The following is a 15,908-nucleotide window of genomic DNA, read 5'->3' as shown; positions in this document are numbered from 1 at the left end:
TCGTACCATATCTTTTCAATTTTGCATTTTCATTTCAAAATTAACATTAGAAAAAGGTAACCATTCCAAGTGGAGTCCACTGCTAAAAAAGCAATCACATGCAACAATAATGGTGATAATTGTTAAGTGGAGAGCATCAATAATTATTGTTTACACTATCCACTGATTTTTTTTAAATCTCAAAATTCTAAAAATTCTCGTACACTGTAATTCAAAAATTAGTGGCATATACCCTGTTCTTAACACATTAAACAACAACCTTAAGAGCACAAGCATCAGAAAGGAACATACAGTGCAATTTACATGTATCCTAAAACAGTTTTGTTTCTCAAGTGCAAAGCAAAAAAAAACACTGATTACAAAAACAAAAAACAAAGAAATATTTCATTAAAAAATGAACTTACATCGGCCAGATTAAGGTAGTGTTTAGAAAGTTCACCATTGCTGGTATCCTGTAAAAGACCAAAAATCAGCATAAATAATAAACAATGCAATAAAGTGAGGGTACATGTAGCTTTGTTTCTCAACATAATTGCAATATTAAATCCTGATAAATGAGATGAAGCGATGCATATTAATTTTTCCCACGGTCACTTTAGGATATTTGGAAAAAATCCTCATACAAGAGCCAACCCTATAGACTACATGTACCTTAATGGCCTGGCTCCCACAAGTCTTGTCTAACTCTGTGGCAGAGCATCTGAACTACAATGTAGCAATAATTTTTGGAAAGTCATACATGTAGCTTCAACTCCTGCGAAGGAGCACTCAGAGGTTTTCAAGTATTCTTGAGTCGAATTAGAATAGATTTAGATGAGCATTTATGTAAAATTAGGATAAAATTTAGGGAATTAAGTTTTACACAACATTTCAATGTCGCCATGACATCATTCTCAAGTGACAAGAAAAATCTATAACCTGACTAATTTATACGGTGTGAGATGAAAGGAATGATTAGCATAACTATCTCTATAGAGTCCATATACATGTAGTGTTGTAACATGTATGTATGCTAAGACTATTGATAAGCACTTAGAGAAAAGGACTTATAGAAGGACCATAGAATTAAAACTGTCTGCGACCTTACAAGTAACCTTTCCATCCTGAAGAAATGTAACAGAAAACTAAGCGGCAAGTACGAAAGTCAGACCGGATTAATTCGGATCACTCAGCTCGGGTCAAGCAAAAAACGGTTTTGTAAGCCAAAACTACATTTGTGCAGATTAGCTTAAAGATTAGGGCTAAGGTGATTTCTTGAGGCCTTATCATCTTTTTAAGTCGATCTGAGGTGAGTAATCCGAGTTGATCTGGTCCGACTTTCGTATCTGGCTGAAAACTAGACCATCTTATTTATGAGATGTTGTTCATAAGAAAGAAGAAACCAAGCTTCAACATGCAATTGGACTCTATTCGCACAAAACTACATTGTAAGGATCATCTAAGGAAGGGACCAACAAGGCCTTGGTCTTCCTTATTTTTGGCCCAAAGCTACATGACTGTACAATGTAGCAGACCTACAAGGCATAGGCATTTCTGTGCCAAGTTAGGCTGAGAGCTATATACTCCATTCCCCCATAACAATTGTAGATAGGTCTGGATCTGCAACTGCAGAACCTGTCACCAGCTTGATTTGCCACCTACGATGATCAACTCAAGCACCTCACCACAGATGCAGTATCAAAGATCCTAATCCTCTCTTTCACTCCTCTGTCAGTTTCCAGCTGAACTTCATAAATATCCTCAATTGTTCGAAACGTTGGCTGATAAAAAATTAATAAACATAAATTAATCATAATTTGCAAAGTTTTACTTTCTTAAATGGTCACGTCACTCTTACCAGTGCAGTCATGCAAATGGCACTTGACAGGGAAAGAATAATTTTATTCGGACCCCCGCGGGTCCCCGTGGGGCATTCACTTTTTATGATAGTGAAAAGTGGTCAAGTCCTCATTCCCTGGGGGCAAAAGTGAAGAGTAAACTCCCCCGCCTCCTAATGTTCCACCCAAACATCTCCAAGTGTTGAAAAATATTGTTGGCAGCCATGAAGCTAATACATTGATTTCAAGTGGCCAGTGCAACTAGTTATTTTCATAGTTCAGTTCACATTGACAATGACACACAAAAAACAAAAACTACAGCCATGTGGGATACTGCTATTGAAGATAATTACGCCCTGAGAAAAACACCCATGATCCATGACTATTACATGGGTAATAATGCTTTGTAGAGCACTCACAGATGCAATGTCAATCATCATGTACATCACTGTTTAATTTACCATATGGCACGAAAATGAAAATTGTTGACCATGGAGTGCCCCCCCGCTTCTACACTTCTTGTGTAGCTCTGGGTACCAAAATAGTCTAAGAGTGAGTATGAAGTGAACGTCCCTGAGAGTAGGGAGTATGGCATGAGTGGGGGAATAGGCCAGGCAAAGAATTCACTTCACTTGAGATCCAGCACAGCCTAAAAACCATGTATTTGCAGATGACAAATCCGAGCACCAGGAAATAAATGGTACTAGCTCAAAGATGTCTCGAAATATTATGGGAGGGGTCCCATATTAGGTGCTTGTTTCTTGTGATTGTGGAAGGGATGAAGTAGTGGGATCCAGTCCGTTGTTACTTGTGTCTGACGGGGGAAAATGGCTGCTGTGTAGGTGAAACAGTGGGCGTGTTCAGCACCAGTCCTTGGGGATTGTAGTGATGTGCAAGGTTGTGTCCTGGTGCTGGCAGGAGTGTAGGTGGTGCATAACGTGGTGTTGGAGGAGGACGTGCTGCATGCCGGATGTGTATCCGATTTCTTTGAATGGTACTGCTTGGCGTTTTCATGGCGTTGGCCCATGGGGTGCCTGGTTGGCTAGTCGGCAGTCGTCCATACACAAATTCGCCAATGTTGATTTTACTATGCTCCGGACATGCTGTCTTGTCATAGTGGGCTTTACTGGCATTGCGTTTGGCCTTGATCTCTGTTGATATTGTGTCAAGGTTGATTGGCATTGGCTCAAAAAGGTGGTCAGGTGTTGGGAGTGTTGGGAGTGTCTGGCAGCTCATCATGCGTTGGGCAAGGGAGTAGGTGTGGCCTTTTGGTGGTGTGTTTCTATAGTTGAGCAAGGTTTAACATGGACTTGAGAATGGTAGGGCCTTGAGGTGGTATGTGCAAACCCATACTCAGAAGCAAAGTTCATGTAATCCTAGCTGGTGAATTGCGGACCGTTCTCCATGTGTCAGATATGGGGGATGCCGAACATGGCAACTGATATTGCTATAAAAGTGTTCAAGTTCATCCACATCAATCCAGTCAGAGAAATGGCATACTGTTACAAGGTAGGCTATGCATGAAGATGTCTTGGCTTATAATCTGTTATGGTAGTGTCGGGATCAGGAGCGATCTCATCGGTTCTTTTGTTGACTTCGATCCATACTGTGCACAGGTACTACAGTTTGTGCACATATCAAAGACTGCTTGTCTCATCCCAGGCCAGATTAATACTTCTCCTGCCATGTGTATATTTGTCTAAGGACCAAAGTGATTTGCATGGATTTTGAGCAGCATCTCCGCTTGCATAGATTGTGGTATCATCACCTGCGCTCCTTTGTAGATAAAGCCATTATCAATTGTTAGCTCGTCCCAGTAGGGCCAGTACAGCCATAGTGGTTGTGGTACCTGCTTTCTTTCATCCAGCAAGCCCTGAGCGATTGTGATCATTAATGTGGAAAGGCCTTCATCCTTTTTGGCCTTGTTGCATAGGCAAGATTCTGTGGTTTCTGTGAGGCGTGGGTTGTGAGTGTCGGATCCTTTGTGAGTTCTGTCCTGAAGTCTTCGACGCCCGTGATCCTGGCATGCACTGGGGTGGGCAGTGCAGCTCTTGAGAGGGTGCCTGCCAGGTGGAGTGAGGTTCCTTTCTTGTATTAATTTTGATGGAGAAGCGGTAACTCTGCAGTCTCATTAGCATTTTCTGGAGCTGTGCTGGTGCTTTGTGCTGGGTTTTTTAAACATATTTTCCATTATAGTACAGCCAGTGGTAACATTTTCCAAATGCATTGCAAATGACTAAGCATTCGTTTTCGATTGTCAGTATCATTGTTCTGTGGTGTTGAGGCTGTTTGATGTGTATGCTAAAGGTGAAGGCGTCCTTCACTATGCGGTTGGACAAGGGCACTGGCAGTACCATCGGATTTAACTATTAGAGTGTAATGTGAAGTGCTAGTTTTCTACCCATATGAAACACGTGAGCTTTAGCCCTACCAATGGAAATGGGCCCACACAAGGACAGAGAAAACTCTGATTAGGGTGTTGTTCTGGGTCTCCTTGCATTCCTCGATCAGTTATGATGTTGCCTATGAATTTGACTGTTGTTATAGTTGTGAACTGTAGTTTGCTCTGGTTTAGTTTTATGTTCTTCGTTGAGCAGTGCTCCATAAGGGCAACAAGACGGCGGTCATGGTCTTTTTCGGCTTCTTGGTAGGTTGTGCTTGCTCCAAAGACAAGAATATCATTGCAATGCACGGTACTTGAGGGGTGCTTGAGATACCAAATGGAAGCGTAGCCATCAGTATCTCCTGTAGGACATGTGCATTGTTGCCATGAGTGACGATGCTTCATCCAAGGGGTATGTGTAGAAAAGCCTTCTCTGACATCCACTAGTGAGAAGCATTTGGTATGGCAGTCTGTGGAGTTGTTCAGACATTGTCGGCATTTGGTATACTGGTCTCAGATTACCCTTATTGATTGTTTGGTTGGGGTCAATACAGATCCTTGTTTTCTTGGTGTCTCTTTGATGACCTCATTGGAGCACTAAGAGGTGGGTTCCTCCACTTTTCTCCATGATACCAGCAATGGCATGTCTGTCAAGGGCTTCTTTTCTTTTTATGCATTGGCTACGGGGACTCAATGGATCGGCATTTGTACTTGGGAGACATCGGCCTTCGAAATTCTCAGGATACTGTTGTGGTATGTTTTCTTGTGTGAGTTCCCCAGGTGGGTGGGGCCAGGCGTCTTTCGGAAGGGATCATAATGGGTTTTGAGGTTGAGGGTGTGGTGGGGTCCCGGTACCGCTTGTCCTCGTTGGGTTGGTCAAGATGACAGCCTTTGAGTTCCTTGGGTGTACTGTTGGTTTTGGCTGTTGGGCTACTTGTGTCTGGGCTGGTATGTGATGAGCTGGATTGGTAGGTGGGGGCTCTCTTTCCTGTTGAGTCTTTTACTGCTGATGTGAGGGAAAAACTGCTGATGGTGATGAGTTCCAGTGCGTCCACACAATTGAACCCAGAGACAAGGGGCTGGTTTGTTCATCATGACAATGACGTCTCTAGGGAGTATCTGGAATGTAAGCAATTCGTATCTTTTGTTTCATTTGCACAGAAAGTCAATCTGTCCCAGTGGTTTCAGTGGCTGGGCATCGCTGTAGGAGTGAAGTAGGTAAGGTGACTTTGTTAGTTTCATGTTTGGCATCAGCCTGAGAAGTGCATCTGCAAGCAGGATGTTGCAGGTGGCAACTGTGTCTATCTGGATTGCCATTGGGGTGAATTTGCTCCCAGTTGCAGACATTGGCAGGATAACAAAGTACTTTTTTTTCAAGGGGTCTGTGTGGACTCTGTGTACCGGAAGTGTTTCTAGGGAGTAGCACTGTTCTTGGTGGTTATCAGTGTAGTGTTCCACAGGGTGTTGATCAGGTGTGGTGTGTAGCAGGTGTAGGTTCTGATCGCGGGGGTACCGGTTGTGATTGGCCTGAAGGGGTTCTGTTTCCTCGGTAGTTTTCTGTCTCAAGACAGACCCTGGAAAAGTGGTTCATTAATTCCATACTTTGTGCCATTTTCAGGACATGTTTTCCAGGTGTGAGGGCCCTCGTCAGTCCCTGCACCAAAAGCAGGTTCCAGGCTCCCACTTTAGTTTCATTGTTTATGGCTAATCCAGTGTACTTGTTCCTCAAGTACCGATAGATCCCGCGTAACGAAGTCGTAATTTGTCCATCCAGATCCATGGTTTTTTCAATCATCAGCTGGTATCTGCGGTTCGATGGTGTAGCGGACCACCTGCAAAGCTTCGACCGGCAATGCCGATCGTAGAACCAGTATTTCCAGCAAAGGTTTCTTTAATAATCCGCTCTCTCCATCTCAGGGTTTTTTGCTAACTTTCTGTTCTCTGATTGGATCTAGCAGTCATTGAATCTGAGTTCAAAGTTCTTGAAATTTCCTGATATAAAATTATTCCCACCAAGTTCAATTCGGGTCATCTGAGGTTGCCATCACTGTTTGAAAGTCGACTGGCCACTGTTTCACTTAATGTATGTTTAGTCTCTGCGAATGCTTCTCTTGTCGACTTGTTGGGTCAATCCCACTATTCTGACACCATGTTGGCCAGGACAGATGAGGCAGGCTGTAATGATAACTCAATGAACACAGTCTTTATTCCACACTCGATCACAAGGGTCTCGGTTAGAACCAGAACAACAACAACAAGCTCTAGGTAGCCCGGATGTAGGGCCTAGTAAAAGTGATGGGACAACAATATGACTTATCCTTCAAAACAATACAAGGGGGCTGCGGAGAAGGAGGGGCCGTGTTGTTTTCTACTACACCTCACACCCCTCCCCCCCCCCCCAAAAAAAACACACTTGTCAAAAATACCCTGCAGCCCCTGCAATGGAAGCTGGCACAATACCAAAACATCCAGTTTCAAACCTTTCCATTTGGCCTTTGGGAAGGGCATGGGGCTTCAGAAAAAGTGGACCATCCACGGAGAAACAACTCTTGCGTGTGCGAGAGAGTTTGTGATGTTAAGTATAACTAAGGGCGCTTTCCTTTTGTCAGAACTGGCCGGCCAGACCCATCACTTTGCAAAGAAAATGCAACCATTTGAAGGAACACTTGCATGATATTCCCTCGTAATCTTCTGGAGGAGTATATAGGTCTGGGGACTAACTTGCTCGATTTCATGCATTGCTGGACCTGCTTTCGTCATAAGTGCGGTAAGATGAACAAAATGGCTTCGGGAGAGCGTGAGCATGATCATTATGATGAAGATTTGTCAAAGTCAAGGCTTACTACAGAATACCCCGCCACTCTAAATTGTACCCCTTAAAATTGGGATACTTGGCTACGCAGTTTGTGTACGCTCTTCTTTTTTATGTTTTTTAGGACGAGAAATAGACACGCTACGGGGCTACATGGCTAATTGGGGCTACTTGGCTATGTAAAGTTCAATGTATATTACCTCGTTCTTCAATGATCTATGAGCCGAAGTGAACAAGAACGGGCTTAAACTTCAGAACCCGCGACTCATCAAATCCTGCTACCGCAGTCCCACAGTCGACATAATATACAGAATATTTTATATAACATTACAAATATGCCGCTTGCATTGAAACACGTTGGTGTTCACCTTGTTGGTCCTTGCTACCGCAGTCTCGAACGTGCAAAATTAACAAGAAACTAGTTTACTGATTAGGCCTAAACATTCTCGTAAAATTTTAGCTTTCATTTTGTGGTTCAGTCAACTACACTTTTCACGAAATCATGTGAAGAATAAAGCACTCATTTACTGATTAAGCCTAAGCACTCGTTGCAGTGATTACTAAGCCTAAGCACTCTCGTAAAATTTTAACTTTCATTTTGCAGTGTGGTGAACTACTTTTCATCAACTGCGGGACTGCGAACCGCGGTACCACTCTATTTCAACACTTAGTTCATTGTTCATTGATTGCGGGACTGCGGGACCGCTGTAGCACTTCATTTCAACACTTAGTTCATGTAGCCACGTAGCCACGTAGCCATGTAGCCACGTACATGTGGCCGCGTAGCCGTGTAGCAGAGTAGCCCACGTAGTGTGTCTACTTCTCGTTCTAAAAACATAAAAAAGAAAGAGCGTGCACAAACTGCGTAGCCAAGTATCCCGATTTTAAGGGGTACAACTTCGAGTTACTCCCGACCTTTTAGCTAAAGTAACTGGTCAGTGTAAAACGCAGACTGCAGACTGCAGACTGCAGACCGTACCGGGGGTAAAATGCAGGCTGAGGTTATAATTTAACTGTTGAAAAAAGCCCAAAACCATTAGAAATGCTAACAGTTAAGCCTAAATATTGTTTTAGGCCTAATTAGGCCGAAGGTTAACATTTCTAGGGGGTTGGGCCTTTTCAACCGGTACGTTACAACCTCAGTCTGCATTTTACTCTGGTCTACAGTCAGCAGTCTGCGTTTTACACTGACCGTTAAAGTAACTGCTGCGTATAACACACATCGTACAGATAGTTTGTATTTAGCTACTGCACTAGTGTACCAGTTAAATGTAACCTTTTGTACGGAGGCAATTTATAAAATCTCCCGTTATTTTCACTGAATCTCCAGATTTTTGCAGTCCACCTCCAGATTTTGAGCTCTGAGGGGTTGGCAGGTCTATTTAAGCAAGGAGACTTTCGCTTACCTGCCCGGGAGAATGTTTTCCGAACAACTGCTTGTTCTATTAGCGCTGTTTTTCCAACACACCTTCCTCCAGCTACAACAAGACGTAGATACTTGGGCATTTCAACCAGAAGGATCGCCGAACTGAAAGAACAACTGCCGCCTCGTTTGGGCCTGGGGAGGAAAAGTACAAAGAGGCGACAGGTAGCCCACACCTCTGTCCTAACTTTATCAAGCTGAAGTCTTCTCCAGATTTTCGATCTCCAGATTGAAGCACTTTTCTTCAGTGCTTACCATATGAGAGATAAAAATTATTTCTCATAGTTTTACATGAATATTAAAGCGAGCGAAATCTTACGCCAAATAATTGACAAGGGTGGTCTGGAGCTGTGAGTGGGAGTGGAACTGACTCATATTGTTTACCGGGAGGAAGGTCGGTATCTGAAAGCAGCGAAGGGCTAACTGCGTCCAAAAGTGTTCGCACTGGTCGAAATCCCGGGATGACTCGTTTGGTACGACGCTCTGGCGCCATGTCCAGAGGTACTGCTTGTCCTCTTGTTTAAACATTCCGTCAGCGCATGCGTAATGTTCGGGCTTTCCGCTATGTACCATACCAAAAAGATGCTGGTTTTTACGAGGAATTGACATTTCAGTAGATTCTACAGGCATAAATGTAACGTAAGAAGGGGCGTGTCTGGTCTAGCCAAAAAAGTGGCCTTTCGTAATTACTTGTCAAAGGAACGGTATAATGTAAAGAAGAGAATACTGAGACTTATAGAGTGTTTTCGCTCATGTGACCAGCAGCCATATTTGCATACTAAAACAAAAAGAAGAATTTTCATAAGAATAGAGTTCAATTCCCAAAAGAATATTTCACCTCCAACATGGCCGCTAAATTCAACTGAACTCTACTCTATGGAATATGCGCATTCACAATTTACTTATATTACTGTATAAATGTCTTTTTAAAATGATTTCCCGCTACTGTATATGAAAAATATTAATTTTTCTCTCCTGTCTTCTTCTTATGATCTTCGCGGAAATAACCTTCTGTCCCTCATAAACCTCGAAAAAACAGTTATGTTGTGAGGAGGGGGCAAAACCAGAGCACCCGGAGAAAGAAACTCTCGGTGCAGAGCAGGAATAAACTTTCTCAACCCACAAATGACGCCGAGTCTGGCTATCGAACCCGAGCCACGGTGGCGGGAGGCGAGTGCTCTCACCACTACGCCATCCCTGCACCCCACAATAAATTGAGCGACGATTGAAGGGCGAGGCTCCACGCGAAACCGACTGATGATTATATACTTCTCGTTCTGAAAACGCAATGAGCGAGCGCAAAAAATTGATGATGTATCAGTGTAGTGTATTTCTCGTTCTAAGAGCGAAGCAATAATGTGTGTATATTTCTCCGCTCCTCAGGCGGCAATCTCCGATCCGATGACCTAAATCTGCTTATCGCTCCTATGCTTTTATCCGAAGACATAGAAGTAAGTAAGGGATACCGGAACGAACTGTGGACAACGCAATAACTCCCCAGCTTAAGCCGTTCAGTGACATCTTTCGTTATTTATAAGCAATAAAAGGAAACGTTCCTATTTTGGCAGTGTTATGAAGTACTCCTAAATATATTTTGTCCATGCGATAATAAAAAATATTATCATTGGATAGAAATATCGGTTCATTCTCTACAAATGGCCATGATCGGTAATTTGGGATACGACAATACTAAATTAGAATAACACCAGAACAGTAATCGCGACCGACTATTATACATCTTAAAAATTTGGTTTTATCAACGGAGTTGATAATTGTAAATTGACACCGTACAGGGATTCTAAAAGCCTGATGTTTCGAGCGTTAGCCTTTCGTCAGAGCGATCGAGGAATTATGGGCTGTGTGGTAGTTCTTTATAGTGGAGTAGGATCTACCAATATTGGTGGTAACAATGGCACCACCGTGAGAAAATAGGAATCCACCCAAATTATTTAAATTGAAAAAGCGTCCCGTTACTTACCGGTGGTGGGGATTAGGGAGGCCGATTTGGAAGATGAATTTTTGTTCCAGATTCTTTCCTGCCGTCCCGTCGTACATAGATGTAGGAAAGGCCGCAGAGAGCCATGTGTTTTTTTGAGTGGTTAGGGAGATGTATTTAAAACGACTTGCATCATTTGTCAAATCCCTCTCAACAAACGCGAAGGTGTTCGCGGACTCGGTCGCCTAGTCGTCTACCCGGATTGTCTTGCTAATGTATAATTTATTTACATAACTAACAGGTTATGCAATAAATGGCAGTTACGGAGGTACATTTGAAATGATCGGGATCTTAACAGATTCGCTTCGGTCCCGTGATCTCGCTAGTGTTAAGAATGAAAAGACAAGTTGCGACATCGTGAGCGCGCGCATTTGAAAGTGCCGGGGTGTTGCTCGTTAGTTTTGAATGCGTTTCGAACTAAAAAGTGCCCCTACGGTTTTGTCGCGTTTGAATGAAATAAGTGTAGGTTGCGAACAGATTCTACCAGTCTTGGCATCATTTTGGAGTAATTTAAAATTATTAAGCATGCTTACTTTGGCTTACTGTGATTATGAGGAGAATGGAAAGCGAGGGTGAATGGAAGTCTGTCATGCTTATCTTCTGTTGTGACGTTTGTAGTGCTGACTGTCGATCAAATTGTTTGGGGCGCGATGATGGCCCGCTTTCGACCATAGAGACAGGACAGCCGACGTTTTTCGAAGAACTGGCAAATCTCCTCTTATTTGCTGGAAAAATCGGAGATCACTCACTACATAAACGTCGAAGTCTAAGAAATTGAGAATAAGGAATGGAGTTCTTGACATTTGATGGATGTGACGATGAATACAACACAAAACTGTTAGAATCTGTAGGTTTTAGTGGTCCCTGTACACAGCACTAAGCGAAGCACGAAGCGATCTGTTAAGAGCACCGATCGCTTCATATATACCTCCGCAAATGTCATTTATTGCATGACCTGTACGTTATGCAATAAATTATAATTGGCGAGACAGCGCGGGATACGACTAGGCGACCGATTCCGCGAAGCACCTTCGCGGATGTTGAGAAGAATGACAAGGATGCCTCTAAAAGCCAGTCGCTCGTCATTTTAAATCTCCCTCACTACTCCAAAAAACACATGGCTATCTGCGGCCTTTCCCTACATCTAGGCGCGACGGACAGCCGCAAGAATCTGGAACAAACTTCATCTGTCCAAGTTGGCACCCGTTATCCTCACGGTACACATGTATTAACGAACGCTTTTTCATTTAACTAATAGATTCCTATTTTTTCCCCCGTTGGCATTTTAACCACCATTTCGTAGCTCCTACTCCACTAGAATAACGTACAACCAAACTGATAATTCCTCCATTCGCTCCTGACGTGAGCTTGACGCTAGAAACATCAGCGTTTAGAATCCCTGTACGGTGGTCAATTTACATTATCAACTCCAGAAAAAACGTTTCCTCTGGCTAAAAGGCTTAATCAAAGTGCCACTGTCCGTTACTCGTGGATATGAAAGTTACGGCTATTGTTTAAAATTGGCAGGCTGAAGTTTTCTTTATGCATTAGCTTGTGATAGTTTGCCATGGGCTAATTGTGTAACAGCATGGTGGGCTCTCCATATACAACTAGATACGCCAAAATAATGCATGTATGTGAGTAGTAATCCCCTTTGCTGGAATTCAACCCTGTGAAGTAGTATACCCTTTCTCCAATAGGCCATAAGATTACTTTTTAAACACATCCTCTCCTAAGAGCTGTACCATGTGTTCAAAGTTCGTTGCACTTTTTTGGTGACCGTTCATACATTCCTCTCCAACAAACCTTGCGAATATTTATCACTATATTTGATACTGTTACACTTAGAAACAGATGAGCTGAACCATTACTGATCACAGGACGTGCATATATATTCAGGGCCAGACACGTTATCTTATCAAGAAAAAGACTTGAATGCACTTTTGACATGTAATGTCTACTAGAGTCTTGACCGTGACAAACTTTCAGTTTGGTTTAGCCTTGAGCTCTGCATAGCTTTCCTTAAATGGTTTTTATGCTTCTCTGTTTAGGTCTCTGATAGGTTTCGGCTTGCTTTTCTTTCCTATTCCCTTGCTGCTTCAATATTTTTAGATCTGTTTGGCGTTTGCATTGTTTTCTTTTCCCTGAACTCTTCAAGTGATTTTGTCTCTTCCGCTTGATACATTCTCTCATATGAACTTTTTTGCCAGGCTTTGTAGAAATTATACTGACACTCAACATCATTTTGGCCATCGTTAATTAATCGATTATTCCAGGCTCTGAATAATGTTAACATTGGTAACACCGCTGATTTCATAATGAAATACTGTCATTATATAATCTAACTGAAGTGCTGAAACATAGTTTCTTCTATCTAGATGTCCAATGTTCACAGTAGTTCCCTTATGTCCGCTTATATAGGACTGATAACAGTTACTGGTGCCCACCCCTCAATGGATTCATTATACGTATAGTAACATTTAATACATTGCAAACTGCTTGCACAATAAGTGCATGGCACCATGTATGTGCTGTGAAAAACAAACCACAATTGCTCTGTAATGGGTCAATAATTTTTGACGGTTGTTTCTGATGGATTCAACTCCAGCAGTATTTCATTCATGTGATAGGAAGGTCATTGCATAACTGGTGGCCAACAGAAGAAAAGAAGCATGAACCATCTCAGGAACATTCTAGTACCTTCAACCCCTTTTGAGCTAATCGAGCCTGCAACAGTCCTATAGAAGGATTTCTTACCATTCTATGTGCTGTATGTGTACTCGTTCGATGCGCAGCGGGCCTGGGTTTGATTCAATGTCTCCGATATCAATACCTTTTCTCTTTGATAGACAATAATTCTCATTTTGTTGGTTCAATTTTGTCGACTGCGTAGTAGCGGATGATCTTGAATACACAATAGGACTGACAAGTCTTTTTTTGTGTTTAGCAGTCCTGCGGATAATAAGATAAAATGACAATTGGGATCTCCTAACAAGGGTGGCACAGTTGGTTAGTGCGCGGCCTTGGTGTAAGAGGTCCCGAGTTCGATCCCCGGGTCACATCCTTGTTTCGACTTCTTTTCTTTCAGTGTAGCCTACGTAGCTTTAAATACCTTAAAATGAAGCACTGATGAAACGTGGGGGTAAAATGAGACGCACCGTAGGCTTCCTTGGAGAATACTGTCTAGAGAGTAAAGGAACTTCCGACGTAAATAAGGTGTACCTTTGCCTTTACTCTCGAAGATTGTCATGTCTGAGTTGCGGTCTAGGTATAGAGATATATATTTTCCAAAAGCAAGAGATAAACACTTTCTCAACTCAGACGAGCTCGGTACGTCCTATTTAAACAATGCACCATAACACTCCTAATTACCTTGTCTTTCTGAAACAAGCGACGTTTGCTTGTGAGGAATTAATCCTGGAAGTTCTCTGTCGGGGGAGCATGTACTGCCTCAGCCTTGCTCTATCGCAGGAGATGGTACGGATTCTCATCAGTTTTCGTTACTAATCAGTGACCGAGTCTTTCGACAGTTCTTCATTATGGTCCATCACACAAGTACTAGTGTCTGGAAGCATGGATTGCTTGGTTGCCACTGTGTTCATGTCACGGATGTTGTTCAAGTTGTATTCATGTGGCTTTGATGACTCATAGCTTGCAAAACTTCGTGATAGCTTGATAAACATTGGTATACTTGATAGCTTTGATGTTACTCTCCAAATGGCAGTCACCTTCCAAAATGGAATTTATCCCCCGTGAGCTTAGGGGATGAACAGCACCGTCTTCTCACCATGTCGCGGTCAATTCCATTTCTACATGTATTAGGGCCGATTTACACGATACGATTTTGTCGCATGCGACAAGCTCGCGACAGGCCTACGACATGACATACGATTGTCGCAGCGTTGTTTTAAAATGCTACGACATTTTTTCTGACGTACACAACAATCGTAAATCATATCGTGGGCCTGTCGTAAGCCGTTGTCGCATGCGACAAAGTCGTACCGTGTAAATCGGCCCTTAAAGTCTTCGCGTTGGTCAGTGAAAGGCGGGTGACAATTAATCTGTACTTGTTCAGAATATTTTGCTTCACCTTCGAAGAAAGTCATTTCTTTAATTCTTCCGTTTCTTGCTTCTAAATGCAGGAGTGATATATTGCATAAAGAACCTCACCAAAACTCGTGGATATAAGGAACATCGATCTACAGCTTCCACGGATAAAACAGAAATGTAAATTGGTAAATATATGGAAAAAGGCGAGATAAAAATAATAAGAAGAACAAAGTAAAAGTATGAAAAAAGTGGCTTTTGTTTAAAATAATGCTATACTGATTAGGAATCGGCTTAGAATTATCGTCAGCAGCTTGGTAGCAGAAGTTGCCAAGCCTCTAAAGTTTTTCTAATACGAAAGAGCCTTTGTCGATACCATATGAACTCGAGAATGATTAAAATCAATGAGGTGACCGAATGACCATTCAGTTTCGCAATGTTTGACCGTTAGCACATGTTTTACATTCCTATATGTTCTTTCTTGCGGGTTTCAAGCAACGGCCGGTTTCACCTACATAACACCAATCACAATCGGCACAGGGTATTTTGTAATTCACGTTGGGTTGGTGTTCAATAGGTTGTCTGAATTTAGGAGAATGAATTCTTGTTGCAAAGTCTTGAGGGGCTTATTACAACTCGAATGTCGTGCTTCGAGAATTCTTGTTAGCGGTTGCGTAACACCATTTGATGAAAGGAAGGACAGCAAACCATTAGGGTTCTCTTGAGGGGCAACCCATTTAAAAAACATGCAAAACAATTCTTCAGGCGAAGGGATGGCATGGTGGGTGTTTGGAAAATTTTCGATATTGGAAATAATGATAGGAGGGATAGTTGTTGGCTCGTAGAGCATCAATGACGTTGGTTGATCTCGATATTTTTCCCTTGTGGTGTATTTGGGAGTTTAATTGCGCGGTGTAGGAGGGTCTCAGATGTGCTGATCACTGTGGCGTTGTCATGGTGAGAAGAAAAGTCTAATATCTCTCCGTGTGAGTTGCTTTGCGGTAAACATCAATAGTGATCGGTATCCTTGGGAGAAACCAAAGTATCCAGGAGGCGATCTGTCGGTCAGATTTCTCTCAATAGCAAATGAGATGTGTGGATCGATGGGATTAAATGTAGTATGAAAAGAGTTAACAGCATCTTTTGATGATACAATAGCTGTCATCCACGAAGCGTTTCCATACTTTTTAGCTTGTACTTTAGACTTGTCAATGGCCACTTCTTCCATCGCTTCATGCACAACTTCGCCACCACAGGGCTCAGTGACGGGGCTACCCTTCGCGCAACAGGATCTGTTGCATATTTATCATCATAAATAAAGTAATCGTTAGATAAGATAAAGTTCAACAGTGAAATGATTCATTACTGTCTAAATCGTTCGTGAAGAAAGTGAATCGTCCTTAAGTAGTTTGTTGCTTATGTAATCACAG

General features: G+C 42.4%; 1 protein-coding gene across 1 annotated transcript in view; it reads right to left on the bottom strand.

Moving 5' to 3' along the window:
- The window catches only part of LOC138052610 (NF-kappa-B inhibitor-interacting Ras-like protein 2), a 34,750-nt gene that overhangs the window by 5,219 nt on the left and 13,623 nt on the right, over positions 1 to 15,908 (bottom strand). Inside the window, exons 2-3 of the mRNA XM_068899148.1 lie at positions 1,665 to 1,760; positions 405 to 452 (exon numbers count right to left, since the gene is read on the bottom strand). Coding sequence (XP_068755249.1) covers positions 405 to 452; positions 1,665 to 1,760 — 144 coding nt within the window. The remainder of the gene's footprint in view (positions 1 to 404; positions 453 to 1,664; positions 1,761 to 15,908) is intronic.

This window comes from Montipora capricornis, chromosome 6 (assembly GCF_036669925.1).
Source record: "Montipora capricornis isolate CH-2021 chromosome 6, ASM3666992v2, whole genome shotgun sequence".
NCBI classification, from domain to species: Eukaryota; Metazoa; Cnidaria; class Anthozoa; order Scleractinia; family Acroporidae; genus Montipora; species Montipora capricornis.
This window is presented reverse-complemented; position numbering and strand designations above follow the sequence as displayed.